The following is an 18,843-nucleotide window of genomic DNA, read 5'->3' on the forward strand; positions in this document are numbered from 1 at the left end:
TAGCAAGTCTTCTAATACAACATTTGATTTGTTACTATGTCCTCATAGGGAAGCATCAGCAGTAGAGTGTACATGACAGTGAGAAAGTAAACACATGCTTGCAATCAAATTAATGTATTTCATCTGTCTTCAACTAATAACAATCTGTCATGCTATCTATCTGAGAAGGGGCATAAACAGTTTATTTTGTGTTTGGAATAACTTCCTGGGGGTAGTTAATGTGACGTGTAGTTTGTCTGACATGAGTATAACCAGATCAACACTCTAGATGTTTTCTTGATAACCTAAAAAAAAATACTAAGAAAATCTGTACTGGAACTGTATTTATATTTTGTTTTGAGCTTCCTTAAATCAGAGTAGTGGCATAGTTTTCAGGACTTCCATGAAAGAGTTTTCTTTTCTTGGCAGTTATACAATTTCAGTGTGAGAAAAAGATTGAAAGTATTAATAAAATTGTAACTACAAAAAGCTGCAGTTTGCACTCCAACACTCAGGTTTGAATATTCGAGAAGTGTGTGCTGTAGTAATTCAAAACTACCAAAGCAACCCTGATTTTTAAAAAGCTGGTAATACACAAAGTCTGATAGTACTACAGATGTGGTAAATTTTTTTGTCAAATTAACTTATTATTATTTCTGCATAATTCTGCATTACTCTTATGGTATTATATTGGTAATTATTATTAATAACATCAGATATATGTTCCATTAGATGATTTTTATTTACCCAGAAAGAACTCTTGTGTCTAATTAGAAAATGAAAGTGCGATTGCTTATGTTTTAAGTAACTCATTCAAATATCCTTTAAAAAGCAAGGCATAACGAAATAGCTCTGTCTTTTAGTGGGAAAGCAGTAGGTTACTGGTAAGCTGGGCAATAAAAAGCTAGGGAGGTTTTTTGTTGCCTTTTTTTTTTTTTCTATTTTCTTTGGAGTGATGGCAGGATTAGAATTAAAACTGGGTAATGTTGCTGAAGAGGCCAGAGACGGGTTCCTTGTGGCCAGAGCTGTGGGACCTGCCAGGCCGGGCTCTGCCGAGGTTCTGTGGGGCAGAGCTCTGAGAAACTGGGCAGTAAACCCTGTTACCCAGAACGCTGCTCCCAGTATTCATCATGATTTCTGTTTTATTCTTTAGAATAGTAGCTATTTGGGCACATCTTAGAGAGATCTCATTTTTATTCCCTTTTTCATGCACTTTTGTTTATGCCCGGGAGAAGCAGAGCCTTTGCGCTCTGAAATGAAACTGACTGTGCCTGTTGAGCAGTGAATTACTGCACGGAGACATTACTGTGTGACAGGGCTGTCTTCATCGCTCTGTTGGGTTTTCAGGTGCTCAAGCTAGGTTTGTTCTTCAGAAATCAGGCAGAAATACTACCAAAAAACAGGATGAAAAAGAGATGGTCATATACAGCCCCCTTTCTTACGACCCTGGAGTATTTTCAGAAGAGAAAATATGTACATAATTTTAAGCACATGTAAATCAAATTAATAAATTATTAAAGCATTTTACTTGTCATGTCTGTGTGGGCTAATCGTGATAGCTCATTATTTAAACATTATGTAATTGTATACCTTGTGTGAACAGCTGCAAATACTTTGCAGAAAGATTTATATTTCGTTTTTCACAGCATACTATAAAAGAATATATTTTTGTGCAGTACCGTAGATTAATATAGATGTTTACTTATAACTTTAAAACTATACTTGGTTATATTAAAATATGAAATAGTTATAATGTGCATGATAAGTACAAAACTAGATAGTTGTAAATTCATTTATGTGTTGATACCAATTTTAATGGCAAATACTGTAATTATCAATAAAAGAAAAAGTTTAGCTAAGGCAGGAGAACTGCTCCTTTGTAACAGTTTCCCTCGCAGTTATTACAATTGCAAGCTTTGAAAGTGAAAGATGGTCAGATTTGGGTGGAGAGCGATCCCTTTACTGAAATTTTCTGAACTGTCTCATGTTTCTTTTCAAATATACGGTTTAGAAAATAGGTTAGTTATCACTGTTACAATCATCTACAATGACTGTATAGTGCCTTATACTTTGCAAGTGTAATCTCACGGTCCAAGAGAAATGCCAACAAACTATTAAACATTCAGACTTGCTTAACATGCATTATGCATGCCACTCAGCTGTTTATGCCATTCTGAACAAGTACTGACACTATTTTTTCAGCTGCTTGGAAGTACCTGTACAAGTTACATATTTGTGTTTCTTCCAGAATTACCTGAAAGGAAGATTCATGCAAAATGGATGTTTTCCGACTTTAAAGAACTGTAGTTTCACATGGAGTTCTTCTCCAGTTATGTTATGAAAGAAGAGGCTGGCAGCCCTGTGGGAAAGGGAGATAAATAGCATGCGTAGCAGCTTTTACGTTCTGCATAAATGATGTTCTGATGTCTTTTTAGCGTATGTGCAGTTATTTGCTTGAGTGATAATATTTAAATAAAAATACATTATTATTACATTTTTGGCATTTTTAAAGATTATAGAATGAGAACATTCATTATTCTTCTAACTGATTATTCCTACTTTAAAATAGTTTCTGGCTTCATATTTGTACCAGTTGTATAACTCTGATAAATTGTATTTTAAGACAATACAGCTGTGGGATTTGATATCACACTTTATTCCTTGGAGTAAACTCTGGCGAGCTGCTTATATTTGTTCTAGTTCATTTCAGTGAAGCAGGTGAGCTAAAGTAGTATTTAAGGTCTTTAAGCTGCTTGACTGTTGGTTTTCCACCTGCATATGGTTTAATGGAATTTAAATGATCATTTGTCCCTGGACAGTGGTGCTGTGTGGCTTTTTGCAAGCCTTTTTTGTCTTAAAAGAATGGCACATACATCTAAGTAGTGTAAGAGAAACAAATTTGGCATTAATGTATTTACCATTAGTGGTTTCAGAGTCTCAAGTCAAAAACAGCAGAATTATTCCATCAAGACTAAATTGCTGTGTGTGAGTAGATTGTAAAGCACCCATCTGTGTTTTATCTAGCACTTTATCTAGTGTCTTTCTAGTCCCTTGCTACTACCCAATAAACTAAAGTTTCAGTGACTTAATTTCTCAAGTAGAATTCTATAGAGATTTGACTTTGAATAACCATTTACACTGTCTCAAGTGTTTGCTGAGAATTTTTCTGTCATATGGTATCTAGCCCTGCAGACAGACATTTAAAGTACGATTTCCTTTTCCATTCTGAGTTAGCACAGTCTATCAGCTTTTCACTGCAAATAGGTGATTCAAAGGGTAACTCAAAGGATGATGAAAATGTTGTTTATATAAATCACCTGAAGTGTGGTCTAATCAAATCTGTCTGGTCCTAACTTAAACCGACTATTTTGTCCTTGGCTGCTTTGAAAAGTCACTTGCTCTCTACATAGGCAACCATCATGGTGTTTGCATCTGTTTCCTTCCATAGATTCTGCAGTTCTCTTCTTACCTGATTTTTTTCCCCCTTTCTTTTTTTTCTCCTCTTTTCCTCATATCTTCAGGAATGCCTTAAAGGGGAGTATCTTGGGGATTTCTGTGGGAGTTTCATACTTGTCTGCTAGATTCTGTTTTCTTTTTTCACCTCGCTCGATCTCTGTTTAGTTTCACCTTCAAATCAAAACTGAACTCTCCAGAGTTCACGAGCAATAGGTTTTTTAGCAAGGTTTACCTGGTTTTGGTACAGCAGATGCTGACCGGTGCTGGTTTAATCTACGAGGTGAGTTTTTTTTCACTTGGATCTGTCTGACTTCATGCAATTTATGTCGGAATTACTGAAGTTCCTAATCTATTTTTGTTGTGCTAGTATCTTTATGGGATACCTGTACATCCAAATGCGGATAGATCTGTTAGCTATGGAGCAACAATTTATCTTACTAGCTTTGATTGAAATGACTCTTCCCACCCAGACAAGCTTAATGGTGAATGTTTGGTTTGATTCCAGAGAATCAAAAGGTTGAACTCTTGACTGGTTAGGTAGAAAGAGAGTTGCAGAACAGGACAACTAAGACAACGGAGATAATTTTTGGAGAATATCTGGCAACCTTGGGGGTTTTTGGTATTTGTCACACAAGTTTTTTAGCGTGTACTTCAGACATAAAAATGAGCAAATGGCAGCAGCCCATCTTTTGGATGCTTTTTCTAGAAAGGGACCTTTGGGGGCTGATGAGCCCCTTTTTGTGTCCTCATCAGGCCAGTCAGTGAAACAATACTGTGACTTAATCTCTCTCTGCCATTGCTCGTGATGTCCTTCTGCTTCTTCTGTTTTAAATTTTCATGTAGTTATTTAAGTATGCAGTTTAACACAAATATACTAAGTGGTTCCTGTATTGTCAAAGAATTAGCGAAGTTCTTGTACTCATTTGACGTTTTAACTGTTGCTTTGCTAACTTTAACTGCCATTCCTGTTGGTCCCATTTTTAAGACCTTTAGAATTTTAGATATGGTAGAACAAATAAATGCTCTTACTGCAGTCTGTAAAATTTACACATCTTGGGGTTACTTTTAGCTTTTCATGATCAGAAAACAGAATTTATTCATGTAGATAGCAGAGCTTGTATCCAAGCACTTTTAAGTACCGATGTGTAACATTCATGTGCTTTAGACTTTCACCATTTACAAATAGTTATACCTCTTCTTTCACTTTTCAAAATAAAAATCCGCATGTCTCTTTGTCATCCCATTGTGAATTTCTAGCCATCAATTTAAATTCTACTTGGTAAAAATTGAGCTTTTAATTGTCTCCTGCCATTGTCTTCTTTCTCATTCCCTTCAGATGAGGAGGATGACTGTAGTATCTGGCACGTAAACTTCACGTTGGGCCTTTCTCTAAATGTTTGTGTTCGATGTGTGTCCAAATCTTGCAGACTCTTTCTTTGAGACCTTTGTTAGATATGGCCTATCATAACCATTACCACTGTTAAAAATGTTCTTATTTTGCATCTTAATTTCAGTAATTCCTTTTTCTTGGCCAATGCAATGTTATCTAGTCATTTAGTCATTCCAAATGATCATTTTCCTGGTTTGTAAAATCAAACCGTATTTATGTATCTGATTCTCTTTCTATCCAAAACTTATTTGTCTTTGCCTTTAAACTTTTCATGGCTTAAATGCATTCTAGTATCATCCTTCATCCTGAAATATCTATTCCTGCTGTTAATTGGCTCATCATATGAGCCCACATTGGCCAACTGTTAGTTTTCTTTCTATAAAGTCCCTGCATTCCTTATAAACATCTTCTTAGAAAATCACTTTTCTCCTCCAAATCCCTCCTTAAAGTCTTTTTGCTGTGATGTCTAAACAAAAGCTGGACAAGACTTATCTCCTGGTGTGCTAAGAATTCTGCCTGTCAGGCTGACCAATGTCAAAAAAAAAAAAGGACTGGAGGGTAATTATTCACTGTATTTTAGCTGATTTTCAGTAACTGTCTGTGATTGTGCCTTTAGCCTGTGGCAATGCAAAGTAATTTGAGTTAGCATAGTTGTCTTTCATTGACTGGAAACTGCACCTTTTTATAGTTAAATATTTATTAACGCTTGAAACCCTTTTCTTGTACTAAAACTGTGCCCTCTTTCATTGAGAGCTAATGTGACATGAATGGCCTTGCATTTACAGTGGGCGAGTGTGCACATGGACAGTTATGGTGCAGTTATCTGGTGTACAAGTGATCATACAGTTCACAGCAGGCTGCCCCTAATTCAGAAGGCACAAGGTTAAATACTTGTAACTGGGGAGAGGGACAGAGAATTACACAAAATTCAGAAACATGATTTCACTTTGATTTTCAGTTTAAGTCTGCTAGATTCTAGGATCTTGTGTGCTTTTAATTTCTCAACTGTAGTGAATTATACACTCCACTGACCATATATTATTCTTGATGTTTCTTCAAATAGAAGATAGAAGGCACTTGAGGATATGATTTCCAATATGGCAGTGGCATTTTCTTTCTGAAAATTCATCAAGCTTTCAGCATGCTGTTGTTTTTTTCCACTCCCTATTCTTTCCTTCCTGGGAGAGTATGAGAGAGATTGTAACTTGGAAGCTTGTATTTATGGACTTTCATAAGCATGCCATGGTATTTTAGAGGGATGCAGTGTAAATGCTGTCTATCTATCTACCTATTTTTATTGCAATCATGTGTACATTTTGGGTACAGTGAGTAAAATTTGGAGCTGGGGTTAAGGTTGCTTTAAGAGCTTGTCAGATAAAAATTTAAAAAAAACTATTTAATTTTTCCCAAAAGAGTAATCTCACTGTTGTGTTTTCCAAGCTGCACTTAAAGCTAATATGTGAAGAATAAAAATAATAGCTAATAATGACAGGGTTTAGGCAGTATGCTGTATTTTATTCTTAAAAGCATTTCAGCAGAGGCTCTCTTCTGGTAGTTATTTTGCAGAGAAAAAAGTTAACTAACTGTTACACAGACTGCGTAAGTTTTTAACAAAATTGTTATCAACTTTGAGTTCTGTCTTTGTAAATGCATTTGTTCTTCCTGTTTTTTATAAAACTATTTATTCTGCATTTAGTATTATGAAAAACTGTGCTTCAAACGTTAGTGTTAATAACTTAGTATTTTAGTCCTTCACAAATTAATGCCTGTGGTAACTGGATGATTTTAGGCCTGCTCTTATAAACAAGGCCTTACTGATGTGCAAGGAACAGTAATATGTGGCAAAAACTCCACATTAACCAAGGTAAGCAGTATAAATGGGGTGTAGGAATCCCCTGTTAGACTAAAAATCTCCAAGAGAAAATCTCCAGAGCCTACAAATTAAAGACCTCCAATATCATTTTAAAATAAAGCCTTTTATGTAGTAGGAGAGCATTTTTTCAACTGATAATCAAATGACACTATTATACAGGCTTACTAGATTTGCAAATTTACAAGTTTTTACAAGTCAGTTGGGTCCCTTCCTCAGGAAATCAGTTTAAGTTTTTTTTCCTGTATTGAGTCAAAGAGGCTGGTTGTCCTTAAATCCTTCTGAATATATTTGCCTTATAATTTGACAGCATTGAGTCAACACCCTTATAGGAACTGTAATGCAATAAAAAGAGAAACTGTTCAATATAGTTTCCAGTTACCTTAGGATCAGATTTGGAGAAACTGGAATGTACACAATAAAACCTGTGCAAGGCTCGAGTTCCATGTTGTTTTGGAAGCAACCAGTGCTTTGCAACATAAAATACCATTTGAAAACTTTGTTCTGCTTCCAAGGGTTGTAAAATGATAAAAATGAAAATGTGTGTGACTCTTGAAATATGTATTTTACTTTTTAAAATTTTCTGAACCATACCTTTGTGGAATTGAAAACTTTGTGTACAAGTAACTATGCCTCAATGGTTTCACTCAGCTCATTTTTTATTACAGTGAATGCTTTTGCTCTACCGTGTTCTGCAATAAAATTCTTTTTAACTTGTTTACTATTTTACTTAGAAAAAATATGTAGATTCAGATGTGCTTGGTGGACTCCATTTTGTAAAAGTCTTTAGATTACACTGTAATCTCCAATATGCATCATGCTTGCAAAGAGAATGCGCAAAATTTAGTTTTGTCTCAGGTTTTTGTAGGTAGTTAGTAGAAAAGTTGTTACAAATTTCTTGTGTGTATCTGGAAGTAAATTTGTCCTTCGTTTCAGATGTGAATTTTTTGAATTTGACCATATAATTTTAATTGTGGTTTTATTTTAGTTTTGCAAACAAAATGAATCTGGGGCAATTAGTTATTTCTATTTTGGCAGATGATTATAAAAAGAAACAAACTTGTATTTGCATACATCTGTAAAGGCAAAAATTACATCTAATGTGTTTCCAATGAACAGTTTCTAAGACGGGTAACTAAATGGGCTCCATTGTAGTAATTTTACCTTTTTTCAACTTATTTTTAGTTGACTTGGAGCATATGCGCACAGTGAAAGTCGACAAGCACCAGCGGTTTTGTCAGGAAAACAATTTCAGTAGCCACTTCGTGTCGGCCAAGACAGGAGATTCTGTAAGTAAGAAAATCCAAATCCTTGTAGATGTCTTTTTGTTAAGAAAGCCATTGTTCTGGGATATGATGTAACTGTTCTATTCTACTTCACATATCAAACCACTGAGAACTTTGGCTGCTGCATGTCCTTCTTGCCTACCTGCTTGCCTGAAAAACAGATCTTTGTATTAGTGTATATGTTCTTTATTAACTGCAGTGGCTTCTCATCTGATTTGCGGTTTGAGGTATAGATTTTAATATAGAAGTGGTCTAGCTTATACATCACCATGAGAACTGAGACCAGCTAGATCTCTATTTGCTGTCAGCCTGTAGTTAATGTATTCCTTCAGTCCAGGTGGAGTCTCATCCATAGGCCATCAATACAGAAACTTTCAACAGTTGATAATGTCACAAAACTGTGTTGTGATCAAAGTTTTTAATGTGGGTACTGAGCCATGAGACACACACTGTCTGCAGGTCCATTGAAATTTGAACATTCTGGTGTTTGTAGTGCTTTGCAAAGCATACTTTTGAACAATCTTTTGACTCCAAGCTGGGTTATTTGTTTTAGTTGGAAGCCTATGGAAGAAAAGGTTCTTTTTCAGTTGACTGTATCAGTCAAATTAAATCACACTATATTGTTTTGCTTGATTTCTCTTACATGCCTAATGACTTTGTCATTCCCATAAAACAGCCCTGTGTCTGTCTCCTGTTTACTGGAACAAATTTTACTTTCTTACTGTTCAAGAACATAAAAATACCATGTTCAATTACATGGAAATATAATTCTGTAGCACAAATGGAATAACTTGTTTTAAAATCCTTGATGAAACTTCTTCACTGGACTGCCCAATTTTATAAGATAATAGTTATTCTGTAAAGTCTAACAATACTGCTGTTACAAATGAGGTGAATCCTGAGTCTCCTTGTAATTTGTGTTAAATCTTTGCCATAAGTTTTTGTTTAAAGTGTGAAAATTCCAGCTTTTTATGCTAGTAACAGAATAAAACTTTTATAATACTTCAGTCAGTGAGGTGTACATCTGATAAAACGTATTCCTTTCTCAAGGAGACAACCTTTTTGTGGGATTTGGTAATATGTAGAAAAAACAATTCTTTTTATAAGGCTGATATATTTAACATTACAAATTATGAAGGAATCTCTGTTTAAATATTTACTAACAAAAGAAGGTATGAGCTGTAGTTTACAGTAGTCCATTTTTAGTTTCAGTATAGATTTGAATTAACTCTTTCACTCTTGCTGCCATCTATCCTTTCAGAACCTTCATGTATTTGGGTTTGTGCAGGAAAGACAGGGTGTTTACCCTGGACAGTGATTTAAGAAGAGGTTTTTCATTGCTACTGTGGATATAGACTAGAGGAGTTTTAAATACTCAAGATAAATGAAGTGATTTGATGTGTTTAGCTCACATCTTTCCAGCAGACTTGTTTGCGAAAACTAATTTTTAGAAGTAGGAAAGCCCAAAAGTCTCCTCAGGAGAGAAAAACTTTGATGAAAGATTTAGTGTAGCTCATTGTCTTACTGTCTGTCAAACTCCATAACTAAAGCACTGAATGTTTGTGCACAAAGCATCCTCATGGCAGGTGATGTAGCTCAGTACACCTGAGAGCCTGGTGCAGGTTCAGGGGAGCCTGTCCAGGGTTTCCTTTCTTGCTGTAACAGAACAAGTAGTTAGAGAAAGAGAAATTATTTTGGAAGCTATCATGACTTGTTGGTTGTGCCACTAATTTGTTTATAGTTACCACATCAGGTGTAAGAAGAGATTGTGTAAATGTTATTTGTTTGAATTTTCATTGAAAATGAATAAAAGCACTTACACAGGCCTTACCTTTTTTGGGGGTGGCAACTGCATGATGAAAAGCAAAATTCGCTAGCAGTTCAGCTTGTGAGCTCAGTTGAAAAACCATGTAGATAAAATATAGTGTGTAGCTTGACAACAGTGTTCAGCAGCAGTGGAAGCTTAAGCTGCTCCTCTTTAACATCTGTTGTGTTCTTTAATCTCATTTAACATGCAGCTGCCTAAAAAGTAAGATTGGAGGACTTGATTGAGATGAAGTGAAGGAGTTACTGAAGATAGCATTGCCACTCCATGTTATCTGTCAAACCATGTCCCAGGCCTAGCACTGCTAGGCTGGAGCGTGCTGTGCACCATCTTGCTTGTTTCCTAGATAACTTCTGTTCAGTGTAATACTCACAAGGTTTTGCAAGACTCTTCAGAACAAATGTATCTTTGCTTGATTTTTGTGTTGCTAATGGCTTTTTCAAACACTTTCAGTAAGTATTTTGGTGATGTTGATGCACAGTTCTGTTGTTTTCAGTTTCACAAACCTACATCTCTGTTACACAATACACTGGTAATGTATTCTTGTGCGAAACATTAGTGAATACCCTTATTCATATATTATAGCACTGAGAGTAGTATTTGAGAGGTTGGTTGTGTAGAAGCTTGTTTAAACTTAGGTCTCTGGAGGCAGAGGAGAAGTGTTGCTTAACAATCCAGTGTACTGTTCATTCCTTGTGCCATTGTTGAGTTATTTTCTCCAATTTTTAAACAAAATTGAATGTACCAGATGAGGTTATTTTCAGATCTGTTTTGCACAGGTCATAATTTTGTATATCTCATTGTTTACAGTTCAAGAATGGTTTGATATGTTTGAAAGAACCTCTGGATGTCTGGTTTTAATCATTTAAATGCAATTTAATTTTTTTCCATAGGTCTTTCTGTGTTTTCAGAGAATTGCTGCTGACATACTTGGCATCAAATTAAACAAAGCAGAGTTGGAACAGTCACAGGTGATTTGCCACAAATACATGTTTTTTCATAGTATTTTGTTTAGTATTAAAAAAGTAATCTCATTGCAAATTAATAGCTGTCCTTTAAAGCAAGCTGCATCTCTTGTTCAGAAGACAATTATTTCCTTTCACAACAACTTTTTGTAATATAATAATTCCTTATTTATCCATCATGATAAAATTGCTGAAACAAGAAAACATGTTAAAAAAATTAGGAAAAAACTTTAGTTTGAGAGCTGTTTGTTTAAAAATAGTACTTAAAATAGTTTTGGAAATTAAAACCTCTCTATATGTATGCATATACAGGTTTGGAAGGCAGTCATACACATTTATCATGGTACATTGATGTCAGTTACACTTTTTATGATAATGGTTCTTTTTTAATTCATTACATTTAAAAACAAATTTCATTTTAGAACGCTACAAATTTAGGTGATAGAAGGCATAAGCTTCTGTGAGTGGAAATGTTCTAAGTCAATCTTCATTGTAGTCATACAGAAAAATATTTGTCAGTCACAGAGTCAGGAATTAACTATGTCAAATCCTGTGTTTGGTTAATCTCAGATTTTAATTTTCATTGTGTGCCTGTATAATACAGCATAGGAGTACTTTCCTTGGTAGTGACTATCTACCTCGGGGAAGGGATATTGACTTTCTAGTCACCATTTCCCATTTTATTCTGATGTGCAGATGAGAAATTAATCCTATTCTGGTTCAGCATACCCATTCTCAGCAGCAGACAGACCTGTAGCTGTTATGGCTTCCTGGCATCTGAATTTTTTTTTTTCTCACTGTACCAGTCCCAAATAATCTCCCTCTAAAGGAACCTCAGAATTTCTGCCCTTGTGTTTTGCGTTTTGTTCTTTGCATTATGAGTGTTATCTTGGGGAGGTTCAGCCATTTCCTCTGCAGCAAGACAGTGCTGAGAGCAGAATGTTTCCCAGCAGTAGGTGGGAAGGTCGTCAAGCAGGTTGTCCCCCATTGTCTTATATTGGTTAGCAGTGCGTTATGGATGTGAATATAGTGATTTCACTGGGAACGCATGGCAAAACCCTGCGGCGTGTCCTCTGAACTGTAGCAGAGCTTTGTTGCAGTTCCTACTGTTCAGTAATTGATGTATGCAAAATAGCTCTAATGAGAACATTGTTTTATGACCTTACGAATTAGTGCGGAAAGGATGTTTTCACTGTTTTTAAAAATTTGAACTGGAAGTAAATTAACTGAAGTGTGAATACTTGCTCAAATTCATCTCCCAGAGTTGCAAGTCACTTTGTTTTCATCAGTGAAAGCTAGGAGATCAAAAGTGTATTAATTGTTCAAATAAGCTATCAAGCAAGAGGTTTTCTAATGTAAGCCCTTTTTTCTCTTACCACCTATTTCTTCCTAGTTCCTGCTTCTAAAAATAATTTTCCTGCCAGGAAAACTGTGTGTGTAGGTTTAAACCAAAAAGATTTTATACAAATCCAGGTTCAGAAACCTTGAAAACTAAGCTTATACTGCTAAGGCAACCCTTCCTATATAATGACATTTCAGATTACAATATGCTTATTTTAAATATACTTATTGAACCAAAAGGTAGCTGTTCTAGTGGTGTAATATGCTAGCAGTGCTAGTAACTATACACATTAAGCAAGTACCACAAAATAAGTCAACAAGTTTATTTAAAAGAAAGGCAAAACATTTCTTATGTATGTCTTGGTCTCCTGCTTTTTGAAATATACAATAAATATTTAATTTCTGAAAGTGTTTTGCCACAGCAGTGTTTACAGTCTGCGTTGAAGTGGTGGACTGAAAAACTGTATTGCAAACAGTAAAATGGTAAAATATAGTGCATACCTAACAAACAAAACCAGGGAGCTTTGAAAAGCTGTAATTAATAGGCAGAGAAATATTGTGTCATTTCAGTGATCTCTTACTACTAAGGCATCACCTATTGTTCTGAGCTCTGTGATTATTATTTGCATATAAATAATTCAGCATATAGAGGGTTCTTTAATTTTTCTTTGGTTGTTTAGCTAGCACTGGAGCATCAGTCTCAGACCTCCCTGTGCTGTGTGGTGTTGTATTCCTGTGACTCAGGTGTAAGCTTGTACATAGGTATGCAAATAAATTAAATCAAAAAGAGAATATAAGAAATGGAGTTAAAGAGAAAATTGTAGCTTTCTAAAAAAGTGTCTATTTTTAGGTTGTTTTTAAAGTAAGAACCTCTATATAGCACTGACTCAGGAATATGTAACTTTCTATGTCAATTTGGTGTTGACTTTAAGTAGGTTTATTTCTACCTTGGTATTGTAATTACAATTTTTAATTTTTGTTAAGTGTGTAGCTAAAGAGTGAGAGCTGGAAAGCAGCTGCCTGACTTTGCAAGGTTCTGCTAATAAGAGTAGTTTGAATTTATTGTAACCTAGCAGTAGTTCTTTGTTCCCAGTAAGACGTTTGCTTCCTTCCAGGGCGCTGTTTTGAGTGGGCTGTAGGAATGGCCCAAATTTAAGTCAATGACAAGCCCATGGGAATTGTATTGGAGTGTCTGTCAGCTGTAACTTAAGGTTCACTGTTGTGGGGATCCAAATACCTTGGTCAGTTCTTAAGACAGGAAAGGTAAAGTCTCTACATAAAATTGGAGAAGGAAAACTTTAACCTTCACAGGGAGATGAATAAAAGGACATTTCTTGAGAGAAATTTCGTAGTCTGCAGTGGAAAAGACTAATTGAAGTAAAATGTTGATGCTGTTTCTCAAAATCATGGAGCTGGTCTCTTGGCTAGAAGGAGGTGGTGTTAGATGATGTTGCCATTACTAGGTTTCTAGTTTATCATATACTTTTGGTGTGACAGGTACAGGGTCCTTAGTGTGGTGGGGTTTTTTTTATTTGTGTTTTTTTTTTTTTTTGTTTTGTTTGTTTGTTTGTTTGTTTTTTTTCTCTATCTCCAGAATGAGCACAGGGCTTCCTTACCTTGTGGAACAGTGTATATTAAAATTTTTGGGCGGTTAATACTCTAGCCAAGGGCCTATAAAAGTAGACTATTAGATGGGTGGATGCTAGGTAAATGCTATAAAGAAACAAAAACCACAATAGTAATGTGACTCATCCGTACATGAGTAAGTATGCAAATGTTGACTTAGGTTTAATTTTAAAACAAATAATAAAATACATTTTAGTTTTTACAAATGTGCAATATTTATACGCTGGATTATACCTTTGTATTTCCACATTTTGTGTAATGTGAGGTTTCCTTATTTTGAAAAATGAGAAGCTTGTTGCTTGAATATGTTTGTCAGAGAACATCTGATGTCTTTCTTCAGTCTAGGTGGTAAGAAAATATAAGATGAAATACTGGGTTTGTGTGAGATGCCAACAGTGAAATCATATATATGAATTAGGTGTTGTTATGCATTTCTTCCTTGTTACCGATTGCCTAATATTGAGAATAATCTTAAAAACCATGTCTCCCATTTTTTATTTTATGCCTGAAAATCATGTTTCTTGTGCTTAAAATAAATTATAATCGTCACAGTCACGAGGAAGATCTTAGAAGTGACTCACAGGTGGTTAGAAATAAGTAATAGGACATTATTTTAACTTGTATGAATTTGTGGGGCTTGACTCATGACTTCTGAGCTTTGATGACTGTCAGAACTGCAGAAGTTCTTGTGAAAAGTGGATGGGATTCTCGGTCCCCTTCAAATGAACAGTGGAATTTCTGTTAATTAACTGCAAGAACAAGCCTTAGAAATTTTACTACTTACTATGCGTTGTTTTAGAAAACAGCTGCAGCAGTTTAAGATATTAATGCAACCCAAGCTATATGTTTCTGCCCTTTTGCTGGAATTTATCACTCCCACAGCAGAATCAGAAAATGGAAGGTGATCATGTGCCTTGGCCACATCAGGGTGAAGTTGAGCAGCTTAGCTTAAACTGCTGCCGAAAGTTGTTTTTAAGCGAAGCTGCCAGACTTTGTGCTGAAGCGGATGAGGTACAAGCACACGTTACATTCCACCAGCTCTCCTTTGGCAGCAGTGATCTCCAGCGGAGGAATAGCACAGACATTTGGGGGTGGTAAGTTTTTAAACTGTCTCAGCTAGAGCTACTAAACCTTGTCTGTTAACATGCTGAGATGACTGTTAATCAAACCTTTGTTTGGTCAAAACCGTGGTGAAACAAAGAACTAGATTACTCTTTATGCGTGACTGGAAAGTAGAGCATGTTTTGGAAGTGGAACAGTTCCAAAGTAAAAAAAATGCAGATTCTGACTTTTTTCAGTCCTCAAAATACTCTCCCTTTTAAATCGCAAGGGTCTGATGAAATTTGAGGAAATAGCTCCTTTACTAATCGAATGTTTTTCTTTCTATATTTTTTGCTTTCAACCATAGTGTAGAAGCTGCATGGGGTACAGCTTTGTTCCTGGGCGTTGGCAAGAGCTAGCAGTTTTGTACGTGATGTGTAGTTTTCAGCAAACTAGGCTGGATGTGCCAGCTTTGTACAACAAAACGTTTGGTAGATAAGTCAGATCTGGAATTCAGGGCACCTGCACCAAGAAAGGTTATTTCTCGTTATTGACAGCGACTTGAACTATGGCAATGATATGCATGACATAAAAACTAATACAAAGAAGCCCAAACTTTTAATTACCATGAAGTTAATAAAAGAAGCGTTGCAGTGGTATTTTTTTTATCCTTATTAGATGAAATTCCTGTAGAAAATACAAGTCATTTATGATAGTCAGTTTCTTGCTACAAGGTGTCTAAGGATGGGTCACTAACCTGCCTGTGTTTACATGATGGGATTTAGACCAATGTTTTGAGGAACAATTAATTGCACACTGATTGCAAGGCTCCCTTTTTTTTTTTCTTCCCCCCTCAGCTCTAGTCAAAAGATTAGTATTAAGAAACTAGGTCCTGTGAGGTCAGATAACAGTGTTTAATGCTAAAACTCTACTGCTGCCTTACATGGGATTTGGCAACCTTTCCCTTGATAACATCAGGCCAGGAGTCCAGTAAATCATGAGTGTTGTCCGCTAGATAAGATAATATGAATGCGATCAATTAAACTCAAGAAGAGTACATCAGCAGCTAATAAATCCAGATCCCTTACCAGCCAATTCAGTTATTGTTGCTTGTTTGACATACAGGTTTTATTTATAGAGGTAATCTTTAACATATATGGTTTTTATATATATAATCCAGTTTCTATGTTGCTTCTTTTAAAACAGTAGTTTTCATTCCTTTATCCATTAATTTTAACCTTGAAAATATGTTGTGTTAATGTTGAAATATTTAAGAAAAAATATTAAACTGGTTTAGGGTATCTTTCATAGCAGACCTACCTCCTCTGTTACTTCTTTGTTGTAATAGTTCTATGAATTTTTCACCCCTTTGCACAAACCCTGTATTAATAGTGAGAAAACTTTTGATGGTTTTGTTTGTCTTTAAGATCAAAAAGAAAAGCCTTTTATTTTTAAATGAAGTAAAGAAAAATCAAAGCTTTGCAGCACTTAGATGTGAGGTTGTTAATTTATGTCACTGTTTTTGATTATATATTTAGTTACAGTGTGATAGTTATGGAAATGTAATGTAAATGTGGAAATGGATAGTAATGGCAAAGATGCATGTGTAGACCTAATGCACTTGTTACAATTGTTGATAGGAAGATGACTAATGTAATATTTAAGTACCCTGGACTTCAGGGAATTGGCTGTTGTAATCTTTTCTTCCACTGAATTGTTTCCTTTTTGTCTGTCCCTTCTCTTGCTTTAATACCCTGTTGTTGGTTGCACGCATGAACATTTCACTTTGGTGCTTTGCAAGGGCATGTCCTTGAAGAAGCTTGAGAAGCAGCCTTGGTGCTGATAGTGCCGCTTTCAGCTGGACGTATTGCTCTTATATCAGCATAAGGCCTGAAAAATATGCATTTTCATTTTGCTTCTGCATAGTCTTTTTATGTCATTCATTCATTCTTTTCAACTACTGATCAATCTCTCCATTTTTTTCCTTCTCTTTTCTTTCCACATTCTTCTCCTTGCCCTCTATCCATTATGTTGATACATGATTAACAGCATGTTGTCAGGGCAGAACTAGTGAAATATCCTGAAGAAGATAACCAACATCACAACACTTCCAACTGCCAGAGCAAAGTCTGCTCAATGCAGTAGTTCAGGTATTGATGGAAAACTTGGGTTTTTTTTCTGAGCTGCATTGCTTTTACATGAGGTAACAACTGTTACAGTAAGTTCTATTGGAAAAATATATTTTGTATCTGTAAGTACTTGTAAGGCTTAATGTATTAACTTGGAACTCTGTACAATTACGTGGTGTTTATAACAAGACAGTTAATAGAATTTTTGAAATAATTTCTGTTACTGTATTAGGAACTTCCTTCAGTGCTGTGTATTCAAAATGTTACATAGCTGCCTCAGATGGGAATGGACACAAGACTGGAATATTTACTTCTCATATAGGAGAGACCCAACAGTCTTATAAAACGCTTTGTAAATAGAATAGATAATATCTGTTGATTTTGTATTAGAAAACAAATATTATAGTATGCAGAGGTCACTTTCATATTAATTTAGTCTTTAGTCTGTGTCTATTAAAGCTGTTTTGAAATATGGTTATATTTGAAATCTGCTTTGAATTCTGTCCCATATTTTCCTGTGAAGTGCTTAGAGTAAAGATGGAAAGGCAAACTTATGTGCAGTTGCCAATTACAATTTAGGCAGTTATTCTTCAAGAATTGTGTGCCATAGTCATTGTAAACAAATATTGTTTTATTATACCTATACAAAACAGTCTTCATGGAAGTAAAACTGTATTCATTGCTTTTGCAAAAAAACAATGTTCCATTTGTAGTGTGAAAACCTGCCAAGGCACTTCCTTCTGCTTGGTAAGGATAAAATGACATTTTGAAAGAGAATTAGCACCTGATAAGACTTTCTGTAAGGTAATGAAAAAAACCCTAAACAGTATTTGCTTTGCCTAATTTTCCCTTCATATTTCACAGGAAAATATCTGTTGAATGCTTTGCCAACATGAAGATTATATTTTCTGATTGTTCCTTTGTTTTCTTTTATGACAGAGGGTGGTGAAGGCAGATATTGTCAACTACAGTCAGGAGCCTGTGACAAGAACCGTTAATCCTCCTAGAAGCTCAATGTGTGCAGTTCAATGACCAGACTCTTCTCTGTTTTGATACCTTTGGTGGTCCTCCTACCTTGACATAGGCTCTGGGATTACCAGGAAATTTGTTTTAACAATGACCATCGCAACAATGCAACTAGAGGTTTCAAAAAGGTGTTGCAGCATTGTATGTTGAGAGCAGCAGGCAGTTTTTTGACTGGCCAAAATTCAAACGTGAGACCGCACACTTTGAAACTTAAGCTCTCTACTCTTTTAAATTATATTTGAATAAAGCAGTATAACTGTGTTTATATGTTTTGTTCTCTCTGTTTGTCTGACACCAGAATAAAAATGGATTAAGAAGTCCTGCATTCAGAGACATCATCATGGAAGGGTATTTTGCCAAAGCTTTTTAAAAATTTTTCTTCTGTGATCTGAACTACCACTCAGCAAAATGTAACTCAGAAAAGCTATTGCTGGAATATTGTTAAGCACGTAGTATATTTTATCTAGGGATAATTTGGGAAGTATTCCATTAGTATATATATATATATACACACAGTGCAAAATGTATAAATTGTATCCAGTAAGAAACAGTGCTTGAAATAAAGCTGTAATATAAAACTAGTTACTTTTCTAAAGTCTTGGGTTGTCTCCATGGATGCTCTGAAAAATGCTAGTGGTTTTGTGTATTTTTGTTACCCCATCAGCATTACTTCTTGCAGTGGTAGATATGCTCATATGTCTTCATGAATATGAATGAACCTCAGTCAACAGTCTGGGTTGTAAATGTTGAGTGATATATTCAACATGCATTAGAAACTGTTGATAGATCAATTAGAATCAATCATTTTTAATAACTAACTGAATGACTTTTGGCTTGATACTCTTTTCTTTCTAGTTCAGAGTAAATGACAGAAAAGCTGTCTGCTCTGTGATCATCACATTTTTCCTG

The 18,843-nt window shown here is 35.3% G+C and overlaps 1 protein-coding gene across 4 annotated transcripts in view; it reads left to right on the forward strand.

Annotated features, from left to right (window-relative positions):
- The window catches only part of RAB28 (RAB28, member RAS oncogene family), a 64,217-nt gene extending 46,018 nt beyond the window's left edge, over window positions 1-18,199 (forward strand). Inside the window, exons 5-9 of one of the 4 annotated variants that reach the window (XM_082051232.1) lie at window positions 7,881-7,984; window positions 10,700-10,777; window positions 14,621-14,832; window positions 16,829-16,929; window positions 17,848-18,199. In XM_082051232.1, the coding sequence (XP_081907358.1) occupies window positions 7,881-7,984; window positions 10,700-10,777; window positions 14,621-14,832; window positions 16,829-16,850 (416 nt within the window). In that variant the 3' untranslated portion in view covers window positions 16,851-16,929; window positions 17,848-18,199. The remainder of the gene's footprint in view (window positions 1-7,880; window positions 7,985-10,699; window positions 10,778-14,620; window positions 14,833-16,828; window positions 16,930-17,847) is intronic. The other 3 variants (XM_082051233.1, XM_082051234.1, XM_082051235.1) reach the window with 3 other exon arrangements.
- The last annotated feature ends 644 nt before the right edge of the window (window positions 18,200-18,843 follow it).

Source organism: Streptopelia decaocto, assembly GCF_964273445.1.
Source record: "Streptopelia decaocto genome assembly, chromosome: 4".
NCBI lineage: Eukaryota > Metazoa > Chordata > Aves > Columbiformes > Columbidae > Streptopelia > Streptopelia decaocto.